At 36.8% G+C, this 25051-nt stretch overlaps 1 protein-coding gene across 9 annotated transcripts in view; it reads left to right on the top strand.

Moving 5' to 3' along the window:
- The window catches only part of DROSHA (drosha ribonuclease III), a 120486-nt gene that overhangs the window by 37133 nt on the left and 58302 nt on the right, over positions 1-25051 (top strand). For 8 of the 9 annotated variants that reach the window (XM_082382173.1, XM_082382175.1, XM_082382172.1 and 5 more), the window contains 6 exons: positions 3141-3212; positions 4801-4882; positions 5441-5515; positions 17529-17698; positions 22020-22144; positions 23773-23872. In XM_082382173.1, coding sequence (XP_082238299.1) covers positions 3141-3212; positions 4801-4882; positions 5441-5515; positions 17529-17698; positions 22020-22144; positions 23773-23872 — 624 coding nt within the window. The remainder of the gene's footprint in view (positions 1-3140; positions 3213-4800; positions 4883-5440; positions 5516-17528; positions 17699-22019; positions 22145-23772; positions 23873-25051) is intronic. The other variant, XM_082382171.1, reaches the window with a different exon arrangement.

The raw sequence follows: 25051 nt of genomic DNA, 5'->3' as shown, positions 1-25051 counted from the left end.
ACTCCAGGTCCATCCACCTCACTACAAATAACTCAATTTTGTTCCTTTTTATGGCTGAGTAATATTCCATTGTATATATGTGCCACATCTTCTTTAACCATTCATCTGTCGATGGACACTTAGGTTGCTTCCATGTCCTGGCTATTGTAAATAGTGCTGCAGTGAACATTGTGGTACATGACTCTTTTTGAATTATGGTTTTCTCAGGGTATATGCCTAGTAGTGGGATTGCTGGGTCATATGGTAGTTCTATTTTCAGTTTTTTAAGGAACCTCCATAGTGTTCTCCATAGTGGCTGTATCAATTTACATTCCCACCAACAGTGCAAGAGGGTTCCCTTTTCTCCACACCCTCTCCAGCATTTATTGTTTGTAGATTTTTTGATGATGGCCATTCTGACTGGTGTGAGGTGATACCTCATTGTGGTTTTGATTTGCATTTCTCTAATGATTAGTGACGTTGAGCATCTTTTTATGTGTTTGTTGGCAATCTGTATGTCTTCTTTGGAGAAATGTCTATTTAGGTCTTCTGCCTCTTTTTGGATTGGGTTGTTTGTTTTTTGGATATTGAGCTGCATGAGCTGCTTGTATATTTTGGAGATTAATCCTTTGTCAGTTGCTCCGTTTGCAAATATTTTCTCCCATTCTGAGGGTTGTCTTTTCTTCTTGTTTATGTTTTCCTTTGCTGTGCAAAAGCTTTTAAGTTTCATTAGGTCCCATTTGTTTATTTTTGTTTTTATTTCCATTACTCTAGGAGGTGGGTCAGAAAGGATCTTGCTGTGATTTATGTCATAAGAGTTCTGCCTTTGTTTTCCTCTGAGAGTTTTATAGTGTCTGGCCTTACATTTAGGTCTTTAATCCATTTTGAGTTTATTTTTGTGTATGGTGTTAGGAAGTGTTCTCATTTCATTCTTTTACATGTAGCTGTCCAGTCTTCCCAGCACCACTTATTGAAGAGACTGTCTTTTCTCCATTGTATATTCTTTTTTTTTTTAAATAAATTTATTTATTTATTTTTGGCTGCGTTGGGTCTTCGTTGCTGTGTGCAGGCTTTCTCTAGTTGCTGCAAATGCGGCAAGCGGGGGCCACTCTTCATTGTGACGTGCAGGCTTCTCTTGTTGCGGAGCATGGGCTCTAGGTCATATGGGCTTTAGTAGTTATGGCACATGGACTCAGTAGTTGTGGCTCGCGGGCCCTAAATTAATTAATTAATGTTGCGTTGGGTCTTCGTTGCTATATGGGGGCTTTCTCTAGTTGCTGCCAGCAGGGGCTACTCTTCGTTGAGGTACATGGGCCTCTCATTGTGGTGGCCTCTCCCGTTGCAGAGCATGGGCTCCAGGCGCGCGGGCTTCAGTAGTTGTGACATGCGGGCTCAGTAGTTGTGGCTCAAGGGCCCTAGAGCACAGGCTCAGTAGTTGTGGCACACGGGCTTAGTTGCTCCGCGGCATGTGGGATCTTCCCAGACCAGGCCTCGAACCCGTGTCCCCTGCATTGGCAGGCAGATTCTTAACCACTGCGCCACCAGGGAAGCCCTCTCCATTGTATATTCTTGCCTCCTTTGTCAAAGATAAGGTGAGCATATGTGCGTGGGTTTATCTCTGGGCTTTCTATTCTGTTCCTTTGAACAGAATAGAATTCTGTATTTCTGTTTTTGTCCAGTACCATACTGTCTTGATTATTGTAGCTTTTTAGTATAGTCTGAGGTCAGGGAGCCTGATTTCTGCAGCTCTGTTTTTCTTTCTCAAGATTGCTTTGGCTATTCGAGATCCCTACCTTTTTAAAAGGTAAGGTCTGTGGCATATTTTAGAGTAACTATGAATCTAACAGTTGTTAGCAAAGTATTTTAAAAATATGAATAATTGCACAAATTTGTAGCTCTCAAATATTTTTAAATGATTGTAGGAAGAAAGAAGACCTAAAAAATGATAGTGGCCTTAGCATGTCACTTCATCTGGTTTAGAACTTATTACCATGAGAAGGCTGAAAGTAGATCTCTTATTAATGTTAATTATGAATTTCACTCAAATTAGCCACCATCCTAAAACAAAAAAAAAAAAGAAAAAAAAAAGAAAGCACCTAAGAGCTAAACTTCATTTCTGAGAAAAATATTTCCAGTAGATGGCATTATAGGACTATTTGCTTTTCTTACCATTCCTTTTGCTGGTGGCATTAGAATTTGTTTCTTTCTGATTGCTGTGGTTTGTAAAAACGATTACCTTTCTATAAAGTCGTCTTATGGACAGATCAAGGGGCCAGAAAAGCCCACTTAACACATCTCTTGGGCTTCTGAGTCTATTATTTTCCCCAGCTAGTCAGCCAAGCCACTGCATTAACCTCACACCCTTCCTTTCTCAGTCCTTCATTCATTCAACAATATACTTAAAGAAAACCTATTAAATCTAGGCACTAGGCTAGTGTCTCATGATATATTGGTAAAGCAAGACAGATGTGGATTTATTTCATCTGAGCTTTCCTTCATTTTCACACATACCCTGAGTATTAGAGTATCGGCAAAGTATCTGACGACTCTGCCTTCATTTGCTCCACTGTACCCTGGGGAGAGTAGTTGTACCTGTCTCACAGGGCTGGTTACGTGAGTGACAGTATGTGAAGCAGTAGAACAGTGCCTAGCTCAATAAGTGGTGGCTATTATTATTTTTATTACCATGATTGCTTTTGCTCCGGAGCCAGAGAGGCAGCATGAGTTGTGTCTACAATGACTTATGAATCTATAACTGATGAATTGTCAGCCTGCTCTCCCTGCTCTGCCTGAAGAGCTGAAGATTCTGAAAGATTTTTAAAACCTGAGAAAAAGAAGTATTTATTTGTGGTTTTATTAATTCTTTAGAGGCAATATATTTGGTTTTAATGAGTTCTTGTCATGTTTGTGTTGCTGCTGCTAATACAGTTAATTAAGCACCAACGTTATTCAGGTTTCCTGTAGAGACTGGGCCAGCTGGGTTCTTGCCATTAAAATTCAGCAGTTGTGGTCAAGTTTCATTTGCAGTATTGTTAGCAGCTTAGATTAAGGTGAAGCTTTCTCATTTGGTTCATGGCCTTCTGGGTTAGGTAGCAAACACATGTACAGTGTGAGCGCAGGAAGGTATTTTGAAACTGAACTTCTCCTTCTTATTATTGCAGATTCCACTGTGTAAAGTAATTAGATTCAACATAGACTACACGATTCATTTCATTGAGGAGATGATGCCTGAGGTAAGGGAAAAGATTATTTAATAGCTTGATGCAGCTTGCTCTTTTGTTTATTCCACACATATCTTTAAAGCATTGAACTTGGCCAGGTCTGGCTTTTTGCCATAAGCATACCCTTAAAGTATTGTGTTCACTGTTGAAAGGACCAGTCAGATGTAGCTGTAGTCAGATGTAGTCAGATGTAGCTTTAGGAATGAGGTTAAAATTCGGGTTGTTTTCCAACTTACTGACCTGTTTTTGAACCCATTTCTCCTTGTGTTGCAGCTACTGATAGTAACTTTACATCTGTTTCTAGTTTGTTTTGGACAGGGGACAGCTTTTGGTTACTGGTCGTTATCAAAGAGGAAATTACAAAAGTGAAACTGAATCTGATAGCTGTTGGAATAATCTTATTCATTATCTCCAGTGACAAGATCAATGCTTGGTTCATTTTTCTTCCCATATATTTACATATTTTTCCTAATTGTTTTTCACTACGTATGCTCAGCAGCAGATTTATCTAAATATATGCAAGAGGTTTAAAATTCCAAAGCAAGATAAATGTGAATCTCAGAATGATTCATTGCCTGATCTTGAATTTAGTGGTGTCAACAAATCACACTAAGAAATAACAACTAGACAGCAAACAAGCTTGTGCACTTAACATTGTGTTGGAGTCGGGGTCGATTTCCTGAGCTCCTGGCTCCTCTTGCAAACCTTGTTTAACGTGAGGCTCTGTCGAGGGCAGTGGAGCACCCAGGGGGATTGATGAGCATGACAGGTGTGCTTAGTTTGCACCTATTTCATTCTGGGCAAGTCCTGTTAATTCCACCTGTCTTTCAAAAAGAAGAGAAAGGGCCGCCCCTTCATTCTTCAGCTTGGAAGGGCTTTTTTGCTTCCTTTTGATTTTTAAGGTCATAAGCCTTCATTTGCTATTGTAAAAGTTTATGACTTCTGGCATGATCTCACGCAGGGTGATTTATGAACCCCAAGCAAAACAAGTAGGAGGAAGAATTATGAGACAAGTCTCACTTGCAAATATATCATCTGTTAAGCTTGTTTACAGCAGAAATTTTGGTACAAAGTTCTGTAGTTTTTCTTAGTCCTTTATTTGCCTTCATTAAGAATTGGAACTTTTTTGGCACAGAGACCTTTGTTTATGGTAACTTTGTAGTAGTGATTCTGGGTGTATTTGAGGGGTGGAGGTGAGCAGGGGTGGAGCGGGGGAGGTGCTGGGGACAAGCATCTCAGAGCTGGCCTCCCAGTGTGTGATTTGAATTAACAGAAAGTCCCTAGGAGATTCTGATATATTTTATAATTGGGTTAGAAAAATATGACATAAAGGAGACTGATTTTTAAATTTCACATCATTTTATTTGTACATTGAGAAGGGCCAAGTTCACATTTTCTTAGGAATTCTAATGACATTATCGCCTACTTCATTAATGTTTCAAGCCAATGAGCTATTATAGGATGGTGGCCAAACTAGGAAATTACCTTGTTTTAGTACAGTTGCAATAGACACTTTTTAAAACACTTGAGTAGGACAAGCTGAACCTTGTTAATATATGTTTGCAGTACTACAGTAATTTGATTTTGGTTTATTTTTCAGAATTTTTGTGTGAAAGGACTTGAACTCTTTTCATTATTTCTATTCAGAGATATTTTGGAATTGTATGACTGGAATCTTAAAGGTAAATAATAGGATTTAAAGAAAAGTGTAGTGCTTGTCAAAGAACGTTGTGGTATGTGTGAAAACTCTTATAAAAGTGGGGGGACGTAGTTGAAATTCCTCGTACTTTTGAAATACCCAGGGAAAAGTTTATTATTCATAGGAATGCATGTTATCATTTGACATGAATAAGTTGTTATAGTCCCAGTTGTATTGGTTAAAATGGAACGGAATGAAAACACAAGCATATTATATCATCCAGTAGTTCATTTATAACAAAAATCTTTATATCTTTGAATTTCTAAAACTAGTTTTACCATATATACCATATACTGTATATAACCTTGGGGCATTCATTCTCCTTTTTGGGTGGTCCTCTCCCTGCAGTCTTCATGGGATGTTTGTGGCAGTTACCACATGATTGATTTAGCTATTGAGGAGAAAGGGGCGGTTTTCTTATGTCCCTACTTCTGGTGGTATTTTTTTGTAGTTATTATAAATCTTAGGAGTTAAGTTGCAATGTTTGTTTCCTAAGGTGGTTTTATTTATTTTTTCTTTCCTTTTCACTTGTTTGCTTTAGGTCCTTTGTTTGAAGACAGTCCTCCCTGCTGCCCAAGATTTCATTTCATGCCACGTTTTGTAAGATTTCTTCCAGGTAAATCTTTTGACTTGTCAGTGACCCAGTGAGATAGTGCATCTGAAAATAAGCCTGCCATTCTCCTTTCAGTCTTCAGGGACAACTTTCCCACCTCAGACACTTAATATCTACTTCTCAGGTCAGGCATGAAAATGTAAAATTATACATGTTGGTTTGTACCCCTGCATAATTTATGGTAGCCCCAAGTTAGATGAGCAATGGGAAAATTGATTTATAAATTTTGAGGGTCTACTTGATAAAATATCATGCAGGTATTAAAATTAATATGGAAAAATGCATGTGGCTTAAAAAAATGCATATAGTTAATTAGAAAACAATTATAAAATTTTATAAACAATATGATTATAACTATGCTAAAAATTACTGCAGTAATAGTTGTAGTAAGATAGTGGTATTATAGGGTTTTTTTTCCTCTTTTTTGACATATACTTTTATTCATTTTACAGTGAAAAAAACAATAATTTATTCTCTCATGAAATTAAAAATATATAAGTAAATATATGACTTTTATGTTTTTAAAGCAATATTTTAACTATTTTAAAACTTTTGTCAGGAGGCTAGCTGTGAGCTATGGCATTGTATTTAGTGTTTTTTAAAATGGTTGGGTTTTTAATGAAATGTTTGGATGCCTTTTTGTTTGTAAAGTCTTCACCATCCTGAATGAATTCATCCCTGGAATCTCATTCCCGTATCTCACTTTCTGGTGGCATCCATCTATATTTCCACCTCTCGTTCCCTTATTCCCTTTGCTTCTGCTTGACTCTTCTTTTTTCTCCTTGTGTGCCACCATCTTTCCTTGCTTTCTTAAGTCCTGTCCTCTGACTTCTGTCTCTCAGCTCTAGTGACCTCAGCCCCTTGTGCTAACCACCACCTTCCATGGAAATGTCAGTTCAACCATTTGCCTTTTCTTCTCTGATGTTTGGGCCACTCATTGATAGGGGAGGGAAAAAAATGGCCGCTGCGATAAAACTGTGGTTTATAATTTCAGCTGGGGAGCTTTTCAGCATGTAAGCTTTCTGCCCACGTTTACATATCAGCAGTTTCAGAAGTTCAGCCTCATGCTCATGCTCTCCTCCTCGTGCCCCTTGTCCTCCTGGGGGCAGGAGCCCTTGCCTCCCTCATGCCTCAGAACCATCCCTTGAGCCTGTCAGATTCTGGGCCGTTCACAGTGTGGCCTTGCTTTGGTGCCCCACCTGCCTCTTACCTTGTCCCCACCCCGCTGCAGCTGCTGATGCCAGAGCCAGCCTCCAGAAGACCAAAACCAGTGGACACGCTTCAGTTGAGTCTCCTCCCTAATGTGGTACCTGGGCTCTTGTTCTGGTCTGCCTGCTGCACTCTCCTTACTTGCCTTCTGGCTCTCTGATTCGTCCTTTGTGGCTTTTGTTTCTTGTCTTTACATTCCAGTTTAGCTTTTCCTCCAGGTTTTGTCCATGGTACCCTTTCCTCAGTCCATTCAGTCACAATGGCTTATTTTTATTTTAGCATGGTGTTAATCATATTTTTAGTATTGTTAATGTTCATTTTGTTTGGAAAATGCATTCAAAAGATTTTCTCTTTTGTACATCTGGTTTTATTTCATTGAGAGGTCCTTTGTATTTTTTAAATATTTATTTATTTTTATTTATTTGTTTGGCTGCATCGGGTCTTAGTTCAGCCTGCCGGCTCTTTGTTGCGGCACACGGGCTTCTCTCTAGTTGTGACACATGGGCTCTAGAACGCGAGGGCTCAGTAGTTGTGGCGTACGGGCTTAGTTGCCCTGAGGCATGTAGGATCTTAGTTCCCCGACCAGGGATTGAACCCACATTCCCTGCATTGGAAGGCGGATTCTTAACTGCTGGACCACCAGGGAAGTCCTGAGGTCCTTTTCTTCTTTTCAAGTGAATGCATCTACAAATTTAAAATGGAGCTTTAGCAGTAAACTTATTAGAAAATGGTGTTAGAGTGAGTTTGTTGAAAAGCCTTTCCTTTCTGTATCTGTCTGCCTCTAGGCATTTTATGACCAAACAAACCTCTAAGAGAAAGTGGACATTTTTAAAATCATCTTAAAGAAGAATCTTATGTCAGATATTTACTTTGTGGGATTTCAACTCTCACAAAATGTTTCTTGTAACTGTATAGGGATAACACTTAGGTTGTCAAGAAGGGAAAGGTCTATTGACTTATTTTTAAACAGGATTTACTTTTTCATTAGACTTCCTTTTGAAAATACACTTATTAAAAAAAACCCGGGACTTCCCTGGTGGCGCAGTGGTTAAGAATCCGCCTGCCAATGCAGGGGACACGGGTTCGATCCCTGGTCTGGGAAGATCCCACATGCCGCGGAGCAACTAAGCCCGTGTGCCACAACTACTGAGCCCGCGCGCCTGGAGCCCATGCTCTGCAACGGGAGACGCCACCACAATGAGAGGCCCATGCACCACAACTAGAGAAAACCCCCATGCAGCAACGAAGACCTAATGCAGAATTAATTAATTAATTAATTAATTAATGAAAGTAACAGCTATTTCAGGGACTTCCCTGGTGGCGCAGTGGATAAGACTCTGTGCTCCCAATGCAGGAGGCCCGGGTTCGATCCCTGGTCAGGGAACTAGATCCCACATGCATGCTGCAACTAAGACCTGGCACAACCAAATAAAAAAAAAAAAAGTAACAGCTATTTCAGAACAATGTTAGTATACTTTACACTATTGAACTGGATGGTTAAAAATGGTTAAGGTATTTCAAATACATAATACAGCTAATAATACTGTATTACATATTTGAAAGTTGCTAAGAGAAAAAAATCTTAAATGTTCTCATCACAAAAAAGAAATGGTAATTACATGACATGATGGAGGTGTTAGATAACACTATGGTGGTAATCATTTTTCATTACATAAGTTTATCAAATCAATGTGTCACACCCCTTAAACTTATATGATGTTACATGTCAGTTATATCTCAATAAAGCTGAAAAAAAATGGTTAAGATGGTAAATTTTATGATATGTTTTTTATCAAAATTAAAAAAAATATTAAATCTTTAAAAAGTGACAACAGGACAAAAGTAGAGTTGGAATGTTGCTGACTAATGGACCTAGATACCAGAAAACAGTTTCTTGATAACAGATACAATTTAGAATACTAAGCCAAGCAAAGGGAAATTTACCTCAGTGTGAAAAAGAAAATTAAGTTTAAAACTAGAAAAAGGTTAAGGATTTTTAAAATCAGTATTTCCTACATTTTCTAAAATGACATGCTTTATGAGTAATTAAATTTTTTTAATTTTAAAAACTGAAATAGTTTGTGTCTCTAACTCCTCAAGTTTATATAATACTACTTAAGTTTGGCTTTCTATAATTACAATGTAAGATTCAAATTAATCAGTTCTTAAAAGACTTAACCTTATTAGCTTCTGTCACTATTCGATTAAGAAACTTCATCATAATTGTTGGTGCCACAGGGTTGAAACTGTCAAAGTTTTATAAAGAAAGATAGTGGTTACGTGATTAATTAAAAAATACAGTATGTATATAAAATTTTAAGCAGAAATTTCATTCTATTTCTGTTCTATTTGATATAGCACACTCTTCCTGAATTTCTTTGGGAAACAGTAACCTTTGATTATTATCTCCACTGAGACTGTCAGAGATTATAAATATTAGAGGACATTGACCAACCTGCACATACTTCCTAAAATAACAAAAGATAGCAAGCAAGGTTGAAATTTAAACCACCTGCCATTTAATTTGGAGTTTTAGAAAACTTCGCTGAAACTCACCTCAGAACTTCATGTAAAGTATGAGAATCTTGATGAAACTGGTTAGGTAAATCCTACCAAAAACAAAGGATAAACATTAGCTCAGTTTTATTCCCATGTACATTTATTTTCAGATTTATATCTACCAAAACAGGAAAAATGTTATCTATTCAATGTACTGTAACCAGAACTTTTGTAGAAATTAAGGGAGACATCAAATAGCTGATATCCTAAATAGTAAAATGCATCAATGGGATTTTGGAGCAAACTTCTTAGGGTCACTACAAGTTATAATATTTTTACTAAGACGTCATTTTCCAAATATTTTTTGCCTTTCTATACTTAGGCCATTAAATTTTTAAAGTTCATTAACCTATAGCTACTTTATCCAAGTTTACTGCAAGAAACTAGGTTTCTTCTATTATACAAAGCCTTTATGTTATATTTTACCAGTACTAACACTATGGAGAGAGTTAATGTCATGATCACATAAAATATATCTTACAATTGTTTACTCAATAGTTACAGCAGAATTTCAAAAGCTGTCCTTACTTCAACTAGAATTATCTTCTTATCAGTTCTGAGATCATCTCCAAACATTTGTAGTTTGTTATATTTTGTCGCTCTTAGTAGAAACTCTTTAAAAACTGCTGAGACTGATAAGGAAATACATGGAAGCTTGATTCTGAAAGGAAACATATTTAACACTTTTATTTTCAACCAGTTATATACACGTCAATATTATACATATGTACGTAATACACATTAATGAATACATTTACATATACATGAAGGAGCACACAATATTGTAGACTGTTTTTAATAAGGCAGAACAGTTCAAATTTAAAATAGAATATGCATTTCAAAAGACAAAAGTCACTATGAACAACAGTAACTTTTCTGTACCAATGAATGTAATATGGAGTTAACTGATTTCAGAACACAGCTGTTAGTATAAAAGTCATACAATTGGTAAAAATATTTATGACTTTGCCTACACAATGAAGATTCTCCCAATTAGTGCATGACTATAAATGAGCTGTTTTCAGTAATAATAAGTTTTAATTTAATTTAATAATAAGTTTTGGGCTTCCCTGGTGGCGCAGTGGTTAAGAATCCGCCTGCGCTCTGGAGCCCACAAGCCGTGCTCCGCAACAAGAGAAACCACCGCAGTGAGAGGCCTGCGCACTGCAACGACGAGTAGCCCCCTCTCGCTGCAACTAGAGAAAGCCCATGCGCAGCAACGAAGACCCAACGCAGCCAAAAATAAATACACAAATAAATTTATTTTTTAAAAAAAAAGCAAAACCCTGAAGGATATAGAAAAATGCCTAATGTATAAAATGCATTTTGGTATTGGATGGCAAATTATGGTTGATTCATTTTTCACAATATGACTTCACTAAAAATCTTTAGAAAATGATAAGTTCAAAAGGAAAATACATTTTGATGTATATTTTCATTTTTTTCTGTTCATAACTTTTTTGCATAGTGGTCATCATACTGATAAATGTTTTGCATCCTAATTTTTAATAATTCATCAAGCAGGCAGATATTTTTAAAGATCATGATATGTAGTACCAAATTTCTTGTCAAAAGAATCATATCAGTTTATGCTGCCATGAAAAATGCATTATTAGTCTTCTTCACGTTTTGGACTTTCCTTTCTTCCTCCCTCCCTCCCTCCCTCCTTCCGTCCGTTCCAACTGTAGCTCTGTGAGGCTAAGGAGTAAACAGTCTGTCTTGTATCACTACTAACATACTACTAAGTGGTGCATAGCAGGGGCTCAGTAGATACTTGTTTACTGACTTTAATTGGTTATAATAGTGTCTTAGTAAAATACTCATGTATTTTGTTACTAATAAGAGTGAATGTGTTTTTCAAACATTCTTTGGTATTGTCTCTCATTTTTAAAAAGTAGACCTTTGATTGAAGTAGAACACAAATACTGAAAAGTGCACATATCATACATGTAAGACTCAATGAATTTTCACAAAGTGAATATGACTGTGTACTCAGCACCCAGCTCAAGATACCAGCATCCAAGAGCCCCTTTCCAGTCACTACCCAGCCCCTCAAGGTAGCCTCTATTCTGGCTTGAAAATACCATGTATTAGTTTTACCTGTTTTTGAATTATAAAAACTAGAATTGTATATTCTTTTTTGTTTCTGTTTTCTTCTGTATTATGTTTTTGAAATACCTGTTGTTACAGTTAACTGTAGTTGGTTCATTCTCATTGCTGTATAGTATTATATGGTATGACTAAACTAAAATGTATTTAACCTGTCTGTGATTAATGGACATTTGCATGTTTTCAGTTTTTGACTCTTTCAGATAGCATACACGTGTTCACCAAACACTTGTACATGCCTTTTGGTGAGCATATATTTATGCTTTTCTATAGCGGATATATACCTAGGAGCGGAAATTCTGGATGTGTTTATATTAAGCTTTGTAGATACTTACAGTTTTCCAAAGTGATTGTACCATTTTACCATCCCACCTGCACTGTATATGAGAGTTCAAGTTATTCCACATTTGCACCAACACTTGGCATTTTTCTTTCTTTTTCAAGTTAGCCATTCTGATGAGTATTCAGAGGTATCACATTATGGTTTTAATTTTCATTTCCCTAATGACTAATGAAATGGAGCACCATTTCATACATTGACCATTTGGATGTTGTCTTTTGAAGTGCCTGTTCAAGCTCATTTTTCTGTTGGGTTTTGTCTGCCTTTTTCTCATTTACTTGTAGGTATTTTTTATATATACTCTATGTGAGTCTTTTGTCAGATGTATATATTGCCAGTACCTTCTCTGTGATTGCTTTTTCACCATCTTAATGGTGATTTTTGGTGAACAGAAATTCTTTATTTTAATGTAGTCCAATTTACACATTTACCCTTTTTGCTTGGAGCCTTTTGTATCTTATTTGTGAAAAGTTTGCCTACCCCAAGGTCATCAAGATTCTCTTCTATATTTTCTACAAATTTAGGTCTATAATCTGTCTCAAATTTGTTTTTACAAATGGTATGAGATATGGGTCAATATTCATTATTTTCAGTATGACATCCAGTTGACCCAGCACCATTTTTTGAAAAGACCATTCTTTCTTCACAGAATTGAAGTGTTACCTTGCCCTTAATTATGTCAACTCTGTGTGTGTGTATGTGTGTGTGTGTGTGTGTGCACAAACAGTACAAAAGTGTATGAAGTAAAAAAGTGAACACCCCCTTCTAGACATGTGAAAATGAATAGGTGCTATAAATGGTTTGATTTGTATTTGTTTTAACCTGTACAGAGAGAATTATGCTTTTTTCTTTAAGTGGGATAACACTAAATATGTTACACAACTTGACCTTTTACTCAACTGTTTCGGACATCCTCTATATAAATACATTGCCTCAATCTTTAACACCTGCATGGCATTCCATAGTATGAATGGACGTTAACTTTTTTGACAGTTCCTCTAGTCATGAGTATTTTGGAGGTCTCTATTTTTCCTCCATTACATATAAATACTTCAGGAATAGTCTTGTGTATCTATCCTTTTGCATTTGTGTGAGTGTTTCTACAAGGTGGGGTTCGAGAAGTGAAATTATTTGTTAAGACAGTATGCACATTTTAAATTTGGAAAGAGTTGGCCAAGTTTTCTCTAGAAAGGACATAGTTGGTAGTTCTAACCAACATTTTTAACAGTACCCTTTTTCTATACATCTGCCAACAGTGGATATTACTAGTCATTTGATAGGTAAAAAGTCATCTCATTATTATTATTTGCATCTTACTTGAACTCCTGTGAGAATGAGCAGCTTTTATATAGTATTACATGGTCCCCTCATTCTCATTTGCTTTTTGTTTGTATCAGTTTATTATACTATGTAACTGAAAGTTTATCAGTCATTCCAGTTTTTCTCTAGTTCCTCAGCTGACCTGCTTTGAAGACAGCTGTCTCAATTGCTTTATACAGATTTATCCAAAGTTAAGTTTATAGTTTAAACCAAGGACTATTCAGTGCAGGTCAGTTTACCAGAAGTCAAATCACAGAACAACCAGTTTATTGATATTTTAAGAGTTTTCTCAAATTTTTGTTTCTTTCCTATCCCTGCCTCTACCTCTAGTAGCCAAATAGTTGATATGAGCTCTCCTAGAGCCACTTTAAGGTTTTATCCTGACTGTAGTCAGGGCTGGGGCAGGGCATAATTCAAGTTAGGAAGGCTGCACTTAACGGGAAAGCCTGTTCATTGTTTATATCATTGCTGTAGTAAAGCTTTGAGAATCCTGAATCAATTTTGCAAATCAATTATCTAGCAGATTGATTTTTGGAGAAGTAATTCTTTAGGTGTGGCTGACAGAGGGCCAGAGGGTGGGAGAGTATATCAAAATTCCCCGGAGGGAAGTGTAGTTTGGAAAAAACATTAATTGATATAGCATCTTAATACAACTTTGTATTTGGAAAGTTTAGAAAATACTGTGTTGTTAATACAAATTTTCAAAACTTAAGATTATATAAAGGTGTCTTAGTAGGAATATACAGGAGACATGGTAATGAAGTTATATAGTTATTCTCAGTGTAAGGAAAGAGGAAGGTATTTTTATATTTCTTAAAATTGAGTGTTACACTCTTGAGAAATACTCGTTTAACCAGCTGTATTCTTAACACAAATTCCCTAACAAATTGCCCCTCCCCACAATAACCATATAAATAATCAAGCAATATAAACCGAGAGAATTGGGTCTCTAAGAAACAGTTTATAAAGTCTGTCAGTTCATTAATGACTGTCCAGATTCATTCCCTGAAACACAAACTCCAGTTCTTCCCGAATAATGAGCCATTGTCACGGTACCAGTCCCAGTGCTGGCAGAATTCCTGCTAACCTTAGCTTACCCACTCTAATTTCTCATTTATATCATGTCCTATTTATCTCAGCCAACGAGATAAAGATTACTTCCTAGCCCTCAGTGACATAGTTCCATAAATCCCCAACATAAACATGTAGCGAAGCAGACAAACCAAAAGAGCCAATTCATTAACATTAGTAAATTCATGGCAGTCTTCGAGCAAGTGGCCACATTATTTATCCGCTTCAGAAAGTCATTCCACAAATATTTCTGGAGTGTCTTTTTTGCCGGGCTGGGTGTGAGGGATGCAGCCCTTGCCCCGGGGGCTCTGCAGGACTTTCTAGTCACGTCTACTTTTCCTTATATTTCCGTAAGGATTTCACCTCAGCTTATCTGTCCTGAGTTTCTACTTTTTCACATTGGTAAATATCTATCTTTTTAGATTTTAGTTGCTATTTAAAATATTTAGCAGATTTCAACATGGATTTACAATTTCTCCTTCAGCATTACCAATTTTGCACCTGATGTGTGTATGTTTTTTAAAAAATTATTTCTAGTTCCGTGCTGCTATAAAACTCTCCCCCCTCATCAGCAGCTTTGCACCTAATCTAGGTAGATGCGTTCTCATAAGCATTCAGTGGCTTTCCTTCTTTCTCTCACAGGTATTCTTCTCCTAAACTGGGCAGTGCCCTTGGTTTGTAGGTTTAAGTGTTACCCCCTCCCACTAGCTCTTTGAGTTTTTTATTCTTTTCACTTTAAATTCAGCGCCCCTACTCCTTTTCACTTTTATTTGAAGTGCCCTGAAGTCAGCCACTTGGAACTGCTTGTGGGGAGATTCTGGCGCCAGTTTGTATACCTGGAGTTGCATATCTTTTCTCCTTCCACCAGGCACCAACCTCCCCAAATAAAATCTGAATTTTTTTTCTAATCCTTGCAACAAAACAACACTTTGCTCCTTATAGTATCCTAGACTCCTGATGTGTCCTTATAGGCTTACAGTGCTCTTTAGTAGTCTTAGCAAATATAATGATTACAATCTACGTCCTATTTTACTCTTTCCTTGGTGCCTAGAATCTCGTTAGTGTGGCAGTTCTTCTCGGGGCTCTCTAGGTTTTCTTTATCCCTGCTGCTCTGTATGTGGACACATGCAAGTGTAAGTCAACTTACTCTGACTTTAGAGTTCTCTTGTCTACCTGCTCACTTCAGGCCCCCCCAGAAGCAGAGGTTACCATGGGCTCAGACGGGCAGGTAGGCATTATGACTATGCTGGGCTCCATAGCAAAGAGGGGAACATCATCGACTGAGAAAGACATGTCACGTGCAGGCGGATTAAAATTTCTATTGAGACAGACTGAGAAGTATGCCCTTAACCATGGAAGTTTGTTCATCAAAGGTGACTCCTGGGTTTAAGGCAGATGTTTTGTAATGAGGCATAAAAAATTTTTACTGCTGTGAACAATAATATGAAGGGTAGGTGGGACATGTCCTCATATGGGTTGATTGTATTTTGTACTTTAGTTACTTCTTAGACAGTTATTTTTTTTAAGAGACTCTGTGTCTTTAAGAGAGCTCTGTTTTCAGAATGTTATCTGCAAAGATTCCTCTAGGAACAGTTGTGATTAGTCATCATTAGCCAACTTGCTTCTTGAAGGCCTAGAGCTTGTGTTTTTGTTTTCCATAATTGCTACATGGGACCACTCACGGTGCCTGGCACATGATGGTGAAAAACATGCTCCCGTCTGAGAGTCAAATCCAGAGCGCTTCCCGTGCTCTGTAAAGCTTGGCAAGATCTGACTTCCCTGCTGCCTCCCTCATGCTCTCCTCCTCCTCACTCCATCCACGCTGGCCTCTTGGCAGTTCCTGGAACACATCAATCCCACTCCACCTTAGGGCTTTTGCTATGTTTTCTACCCATGACACCCCTCTCCCAGATAGCCGCATGGGGCTCCTCTGTTTCTTTCAAGTCTTTGCTCACATGGCACCTCTTCAAAGACGCCTTTCCTGACCACCCTTTTATGTGTAGTTGCCCGGTTTGATCCTTATTCATAGCAGTCATCTCTGATCTATTATTATGTAGTTGTTTTTTATTATATCTTCCCCTCCACTGGAATATAAGGGGTTTTGGCTATTTAACACAGCTGTGTTTCCGAGGCCTGCTACGTGATAGGTGCTTGGTAATTATTGAATGAATGAATGCATATTTAGATTAATGAATGAATGCATTCCTACATATATAGTGGCCCTGTAGCAGCAATGCCATCTAATTCCAGAGCAGCCTCTGAGATAGAAAGGCACAGATCAAAAAGAAATTTTGATCCTTACTGTCTTCTCTCTTAGATGTGTAGGCTTAAGTTTTTGGCCCATAGCAACTTGAATTAAAATCTTTTATCTTCTTCCATTTTCTAGTATCCCAGATTCCTTGGCTGCCATGAACTCTTCTATCTAGCACAAATAGGACCCCCTCGTTTATTCCTACCCATCTCCACCATCTTGGTCCCCTTGTTTCACCATGAAGTGTTTGGTCCTATACTACTGTTCCTAGCATGTCTCATGACCTGGGGAGGGTAGTTATTGTTCTCCACACCTTCAGGGCTCTTGTCCTTCCTTTGGGTGGGACTAGGCAGAGAAAAGGTGGTTGTACATGCTGGTCAAGAAGCTAAGCCCAAAGAGAAGGCAGAAGCCTGTGAATCTGAAATTAATGCCCACATTAGGTGAATGTCTTTGATTCATCAAGTACCAGATTAATTGATTTTTTCCAAGGTACTTTAATTATGTTCTTTGTTGTTTTTATCCTCTGTACTTGGTAATATATGCTTCTGTAAGTCTCAGAGTACTTGGTGTTTTTTCCATGTACTAACTCCATAATGATCTTCATGATATTAGTACAAGCTCTTTAGCTCTATTCCTCATGGCAGGTGCAGCACATTAGCACCAAAAAATTAGACCATAATGCAACAATAGCTTACTGAAAACATCCATAAATATCTCATAAAAGCTTAGAATTTCCTTAAATCAGTAACATCACTGTCGAAGAGCTTTCATCTGTTACCCTGTAAAGAGTGATAAAATACTTAAAACATAACACGGTTCTGTATATTATAAACTGTGGTTCTTTACATTAGGTGGTTTTAAATTTATTTAGGTAGGCACCTTTTTTATATTCCTACCTTACATATGGGCCTTTTATCATTTATAATGCTGTTGTTGCCATTTTAATAAATGAGATGGTTTATGAGCACCGTTCATCAGTGAAACAAATGGCTTTCCTATTATTTAGCACCTGGTTAAACAAAGGTTTAACGATGTAAATTCTGTACTACCTTTTTAAAAATGCTCTCTTCTCATTGTCTTGTTTTTCCTTATTGGGTGGATGACTGGCTGTTAACTGAGTAGTCTTATTTTTCCCTCTCTCTCCACTGTCACCTAAGATGGAGGAAAGGAAGTACTGTCCATGCACCAGATCCTCCTTTACTTATTACGGTGTAGCAAAGCCCTGGTTCCCGAAGAGGAGATTGCCAATATGCTTCAGTGGGAAGAACTTGAGTGGCAGAAATATGCGGAAGAATGCAAAGGCATGATTGTCACCAACCCTGGGACGGTATGTGCTGGTGTTGACAGTCAGAGACTGAATCACCTTCGTTTCAGGTTTGAGAGTTTTGCAAAAACGATAACAGAACATTTTTAAAGATTTAAAATTTAACGTTCATTGCTTCTTGTTCTTTGAGTAATTTTTTCCTTTAAATATTTAGTAAATAAGAAAAATATAATGTAGGCATATTTAGTAGTAATTTCATCTGCTTAGTAAATTTATTCTGATTATTATGGAGAATTTTGAAGTTTTTAGATACGTTCAGATCTAATTTTTTGCTGAGTATAAAAGTAATATGTCTTCACTATAGAAAATTAGGAAAATAGAAAAACGGCCCAATGAAGATAAAAATTACCCAATAATTCCATTCTCCAGAGATGATACTATTCACTTTTCTAGTTTCTTTAGAATAGACATATTTCATATTGTTTTGAAACAAAATTGGCATCATACTATTAAATATTAACATTCAGACCTTTTCCTTCTTATCCTTCTCCAGGAACAACAACCACAAAGTTGTTATTTTTCCTTAGTCTTAAATCTCTTGAGGCGTGTAATAAAAAAAATGCCCCCAAGTTATTTAATTAACCCCCTGTTATTGGGCACCTAGGTTGCTTCCAGATTTTTGCTATAACAAATAATGCTGTGTTGAATTTGTATATATGTGTGTAAACATGTATACGTATGTATGTATTTATCTTTGAATGTGTCCATTTAATTCCTTAAGGAATGCTTTTGAAGGCTTTTGGTACATGTTATAAATTGCCTTTCAGAGGGTTGTAGAATTTGCACTCTAACAAGGAGTATATGAGATTGCCCATTCCTTCATACAGTTATACTAGTTTAACAAAAAACTTTGTCAATTTGGTAGGAAAAAAATTGATACTGTTTAATTCAGTTTTCTGTTTATTTTGGTTTCTAGCAAAAATTGATATTTTAAATGTTTATTGACCTTTAAGTTTTTTTTTCTGATAATGGCTTATCAATATCCTTTGTCTAATTTTCTTTTGTGCTATTTGTCCTTTTTTATTGCTTCTTTGCCGTAATTGTTACAAATATTTCCCATTTTATTCATTTTGTTTCTTAAATTTTTTGCTTTAAAATTTGCTTCTAATGTTTATTTTGAGGTAAAAATATAAAAATCAAAGCAGAGAATTAATAACTAGTTTTCTCTTATAAAGAATATACTGTTTTATATATTTATTAAAAAATTGTTTTGTCTAAAATGTTATTTCATAAAATAGTTATATATTGGCATCTTATCAGGATATAGTTTTCCAAAAGTGGAGAATTAAAATACTTCTATGTAAAGAAACAGTAGTCTATTTAAACAAAGCTGTTGTTTTTAAAAGGCTGCCAAATTGTTTAATAGCCTTGATTTATAAAAATAAAAACTCTGGATCAACTTGTTGTAGCATGACAGTAACATCTGCACAAGCAAAATGTTGCTATTTGCAAATCAAATATTCCAACTAATACTGATTATTTTAAACAAATCTAGAAAGTGAAAGTTTAATAAAAACGTATTTAAACATTAAAGTTGTTTAAAACTAAAAAAGTTATACAATTTTTACTGTTATATTGTTTAGCCACACAAATGATTATTAAAGTAACTTTAAAAGAAGTATACAAGTCATAGTACTATGCAGGTGTGACTCTGGACTTAATTTTTCTTTAAACAGTTGCACAAATTTACATTTCTTCTGTCAGTTTTATAGTTGGGTCAGAGGATGGGTGGGTGTGATGGTGGTGGGAGACATGCCTTTTCACCTTGGTAGGTCTGCTTGAAGAATCCCATGATTTACTGTGGAAACACTTTCACCCTGGGGCTTTCTTCCATAGCCTGGTTAAAATTTCCTAAGATCCTAGGATCAGTTGGAGAGCTTTTGAAAATATAAGAATGCCCTGATGGACCCCACCCCATATGCTCCACGTAATGGGGTTCAAAGATCTCTAGTTTAAAAAAATAATCCCAGTTGCTTTTGGTTCACTCCTTGCTTGTTTTTGAGCCAATGGCATAGAGGATATTTACTCCATTACCATGATCATCATTCAACTCAGTTGTTGAGGGACTACTACGTAAGCCAGGTGCTAGTGAAGTATATAGATTATATATGTTGCTTGTCCAGCTGCAAATTCACAGCATATCCACATGAAAGGAGTCTGTGATGAATTATTGAATCAATGGACCAATCTGAAAAAGCCGGTCAGGAAAGCTTGTAGTTTTTGGTGAGATCACTGGGCCGGGCTGCCAGGTATTCTTCATAAACATTCCACTGTGGTCTTTAAGGAATCAAGAAATTGTATAAATTATTGGCACAATTGAATGTACATACTACTTGAGATGGTATATGGCCAGTTTTAAAGATAATAAGGAAACCACAGGTTAGACAGGGTGAAAGGCTTATGTTGCAAAGTAATTGGAAATAAATTAAGAAAGCTGAGTTTGGGTGCCAAGCTTAGGGACATGTTGAAGTTAATTTTTTTTTTCTTTTTTTAGTATTTAGTATTTAGTCTTAGTGTAAAGGACAAAAATATTCTGAAAACTCAGTATAATAAAACATCCTTTCATTATATCCTTTTGAGAATAGGGCAGAATAGACATGGCACCACATTTCATCCTCTGCAGTACTTGCGTTGGAAGATTGCCCAGTGGTAAGGATATTGCGGAATTTATTAAAATTTCCAAACCATTATGGTCACATTAAGTACTTTATTGCTGCAGAGCTTAGAAGAATTAATCTCCCTCCCTAGGTACTTTGCCTCTGCTGGGGAATACTTTGGTCATTGGCGAGAATGTTTTTTATTCTTCTACAAAAATGGTATGATAGATACTGTAGGGTGTGGCCAAAGTCTAGAACTTATTTCATCCCCTCCCCCTATAAATTAGAGATACTATAGATATTTTAAATCACTGTTTCCTCTGTTGATACCATAGCATGGTATTCAAAATCATGAAAACATGAATACTTCACTAGCGTTTTTCCGTGGTGCAATACCTCTTTTAAAAATGAATTCTGCTGCTCTGATGCATAAAATATTGGAAACAATTCTTAGACCCAAATAACATGTTGCTACTGTTGATGGGCATTTAAATAATTTTATCTTAGGTTTTTTGTGACCAAAATCTTCTCCAATTATTAATTTTGAGAGCAGAGGTCAACTTTTCAAGATGCTAGTAAAATTTTGACTGTTAAATGACATTGAAATATTCTTTAAAAACTGAAGTCTAAGTTGTTTTTTCACTAATGTAGATGAATTTACACAAATCTTTTTACTTTGTCATCAACTTGTATTTGTCACATGGCTGACTAGGACTACGGTTGTGGGTAGGGTAACCAGCTTGTCCCAGCTGCTGGGGGCTTTTCCAGTCTTAACATTGAAACCCCTGTGTCCTGGACAAACAAGTCATAGTTGTTGGGCATAGCTGTTCAACAGAATGAAGCTCCTTGGCCTCCATGGGGATCAACTCTATAGCCTTGGCTCTAAAGCAACTGAGCCAAAGACCCCACAATCTCTTAGTAAGAATTTAGTTTCTAATTAGGGACTGCCCTGAGCATTGAGTATAAGCAAGGAGATTGCTAAAGCATACTCTCTGTGATTTTACCATCTTTTCACAAACTTAAGCTTTCAAGATGAAAGATATTTTACAAATGGATCCTCATACTTAAGTAACTTAAGAAGGAACCAGCTGTTCACTTCTTTTTTTATTAGACTTGGGGGAAAAAAAAAAAAGACTTATGAAGCTCTCTATTAAAGTTTAAGAATGGCCTACATGGACATAATAAGAGAAGCTTAACTATTTGGTCTTTGTACCACCATACCTTTTAATTTAAAGGTATAGAATTAAAGGAATACACAAGGTACACAGAGCACTAATGGGGGAAAAAATGATATAGAGGCATCTGTCTGTGCCTCCTGAGTAGAAATAAGCTATTCATTTGAAATGTGAAATTAAAGCAGAATAAGCCAGCATATCTCTTTCTGGTCCTGTGGAATACTTCCTCTGTGCCTTTGGAGAGGTTAAGGAAAAGTTACATCTGCCTAAGTGTCCTTTCAAAAGTTTAATTTTTAAAGGTTTCTATGTGGATGGCAAACAAGGACAAAATCATTGTTCATTATGCCAAATGGTACAGACTCATTTATAGGGATGACATTATAGATTTTATATAGTTTAGCTGCTATGATTAAAGGGTTTTTAAATGACATTTTCCCTTTGGGGGATGAAGCTTTCCTAGGGAAAAATCCGATTACTTTCTTCCCTACTTAGGTTAAAGACAATACTTAAAGACTTCTTAAGGGAATAAATGGCTTTGATTTTTCTCCCTAGAAACCAAGCTCTGTCCGCATCGATCAACTGGATCGCGAACAGTTCAACCCCGATGTGATTACTTTTCCGATTATCGTCCACTTTGGGATACGCCCTGCACAGTTGAGTTATGCTGGAGACCCACAGTAAGATATTTTTCAGTGTTTGTCTTAGCCAATTTCACCTTCTACTAACAGCTGAATTAGCGAGGAATCCCCTTTAGTGGATTTTTTTCTTTTTAAAATTTAAGACCTGAAATGAGCCATGTTTCCAAATTTAGGTTACCAAATGAAGCAAGTTTTGGTAGCTCCTGAAGAATTATTTTCTCTACGTGTTTGACTGCAGGAAATTATTATTCAATAGATTATCCTTGGCAGTCTTGGTCAATATGAGTCCTGTATGTTTTTAACCTTTAAGGAACTTTTCCTTTATCCATCATTATAGTACTTACTGTTATTATTCTTTTTTATTTTTTTCAGTGCCCTCTAGAGGAAAGTAGCACCATGTTGGTTCTTAGCACTGCCACATTTACACAGAGTTCTGTTTTTTGGGGACATCTTAGTAAGAGCTCCACATCCCATGCAAAGTCGAGGGTTGTGTTGGAAGGAGAAGCCATGACTTCTGACTCTTAGAATTGATGTTACTTTCCAACTGGCATGTTAGTGTTTTGCTGGGAGAAAATGAAGATGTGTGGGAATGGAAATAGTACCATTATATTCTTCAGGAGTGTTTGGATTCTCTACCTTGTTAAACAAACAAACCGTTTCCTGATTTAATTTTTTTAAAGGATTCATAATGGGAGAAAAGGGGATGGGAGATTTTCAATTCATAAATCCAATTCTGGCTGATATATTAGAAGAGGCTAAAGGGTTTTGTTCTTTTTTTCCCCCCTTTGGATAAAAGTATGAAGCAGTGAACCAGGCACTGTGTAAGTACTTATTTCTTTCCTCCATTCTCTAAAAAAATGTTATCAAAAAGGAGACACCCAGCTAAGGCCAAGAAAGGAGCAGTTTCAATATGACAGAAAATCTTTGGAAAGTCCCTTCTTTTCAGAAAAGTGTTAGTAGAATGTGATTAGGCTCTCGTGGGCTCAGATGGCAGGAGTGTGAACTGATAAAAGACTTCGTATTCTCTTCATTTCCAGGATGCTTTAACTGTGATCCAGGTTATAACATATTTGGCTACAAATATGCTTATTTTTGTCATGGCATATACAGATTGATATACACCATTTGCCTTTTTTCCCTTCCCAGTGGAAAAATGGATGTATGTAGCTATGTAGCTTGGGTATTGTCCCAAAGGGGGTTCTCTTTTCTAATACTCTCCAACTTTTACTTTCAGTGAAGGCATTTTGGACACGGACAGTATCTTTATTAAGTAAGGGGTCTTTCTTTCAACAAACATCAGAAAACACATATTTAAATAAAATGTGTTACTTTCAAAGAGGTAACAATGAGAAACCATACATGTTTCTATTGGTTTTTGTGTGTCTCCCTAGAAATTTTCTCCAGAGAGATTCATCTGTATAGTGACACCTCATTTTCAACACATATAGGCAATAATCAACTTAATAAGTAGGTTCCAGGTGACTCTTGGTCATCCTACTCCTCAACCCCCCCAGATCACATCCTTCCTTAGAATGAAGGTCTGCTGCCATTAAGGATATTCGCAAGAATGCATATATGATTGAGTAGGCCTGTTAGAACACCTGGCTTTATTGCACTTTAGATTTGCCTTCTTTTTGTCTGAGGTGTCTGTCTGTCCTTTTCCTTAGGTACCAGAAACTGTGGAAGAGTTACGTAAAACTTCGCCACCTCCTAGCAAATAGCCCTAAAGTCAAACAGACTGACAAGCAGAAGCTGGCACAGAGGGAGGTCGGTATTGGACCTTGTTCTCCTGTGACTAATGGTGATGCACTTCAGGTTTATTTGAGATTGTTTTTACACCACACTTCTAGAATAAGATGGAAAGAAACTTTTAAAAAATTCACACTTTATTCCCCTCCTCACGTTAGTACGCTGATAGATTTTTTTCATCTTTTAGTAGCTAAGGGACCATTTTCCCCCCCTAAAAAGGCCAGTTTTTTAAAGAAAGTTGGGAATAAATATAGCTTCTATAGAAGTTAAAGTTTAAAACGTGCTGGATCAGCCTTTTATCATTATTTAGACTGCACATAGTACCACTTATTCAAATTTCGTGGTCTTAAGGTTGTAAAAGATTGGCTTCCATGTGTCTGTTAGTTTGGTAAGGTGAACTGATTTTCTAAGGTTTTATATCCCAAATTCCATATTTCTTTACTAATGGGTAGTATTATCTGTATTCTAGGATCATTTGTGTTTTAGTTTTAATTTTAAGAATAAATGGATTCAGTATCAACATAAATTTTGTCTCAGTAAGGTTTTATTCTGTTGCCATAGTGTAAGAGCAAAGTGGGGTTTTTTTTGTTTGTTTTTTAAAAATATTTATTTATTTATTTATTTATTTTGGCTGCACCAGGTCTTGGTTGTGGCACACGGGATCCTCATTGTGGCATGCAGGATCTTTAGTTGCGGCATGCGGACTCTTAGTTGTTGCATGCAGACTCTTAGTTGCGGCATGCATGCGGGATCTAGTTCCCCAACCAGGGATCGAACCCAGGCCCCCTGCATTGGGAGCACAGAGCCTTACCCACTGGATCACCATTGAAGTCCCAAGAGCAAGGTTTTGAAGCTGGCAAAAGTGTTTGAATTCTGACCTCATCACTTTCTGTGACTTGAGTCAGTCAGCTTCATTATAAAGGACAGAACCAAGGCCAAGAGAGGCTGACTGAAATGTCCCTCTGTTGGTGCACCCAGGGAAAAAGGTGGTTGTATGGACTTGAAAATACTCCATTTAACTTTCCTCCAGTGGTATTGGCCTGTAGTAGGAACTTAATCAATGGTGGAGCTGGTGGTGGTGGTTCCTGTTGTAATTATGAATTCCTATGAGATTTTTATTGAATAAGCATACAAGTATAAAATTATTTTTTATCATTAATTATTTGAAGGGCGGCATAAAAGGGAAGAGTCAGTTCC

Source organism: Balaenoptera borealis (assembly GCF_965194805.1).
Source record: "Balaenoptera borealis genome assembly, chromosome: 2".
NCBI lineage: Eukaryota > Metazoa > Chordata > Mammalia > Artiodactyla > Balaenopteridae > Balaenoptera > Balaenoptera borealis.
This window is presented reverse-complemented; position numbering and strand designations above follow the sequence as displayed.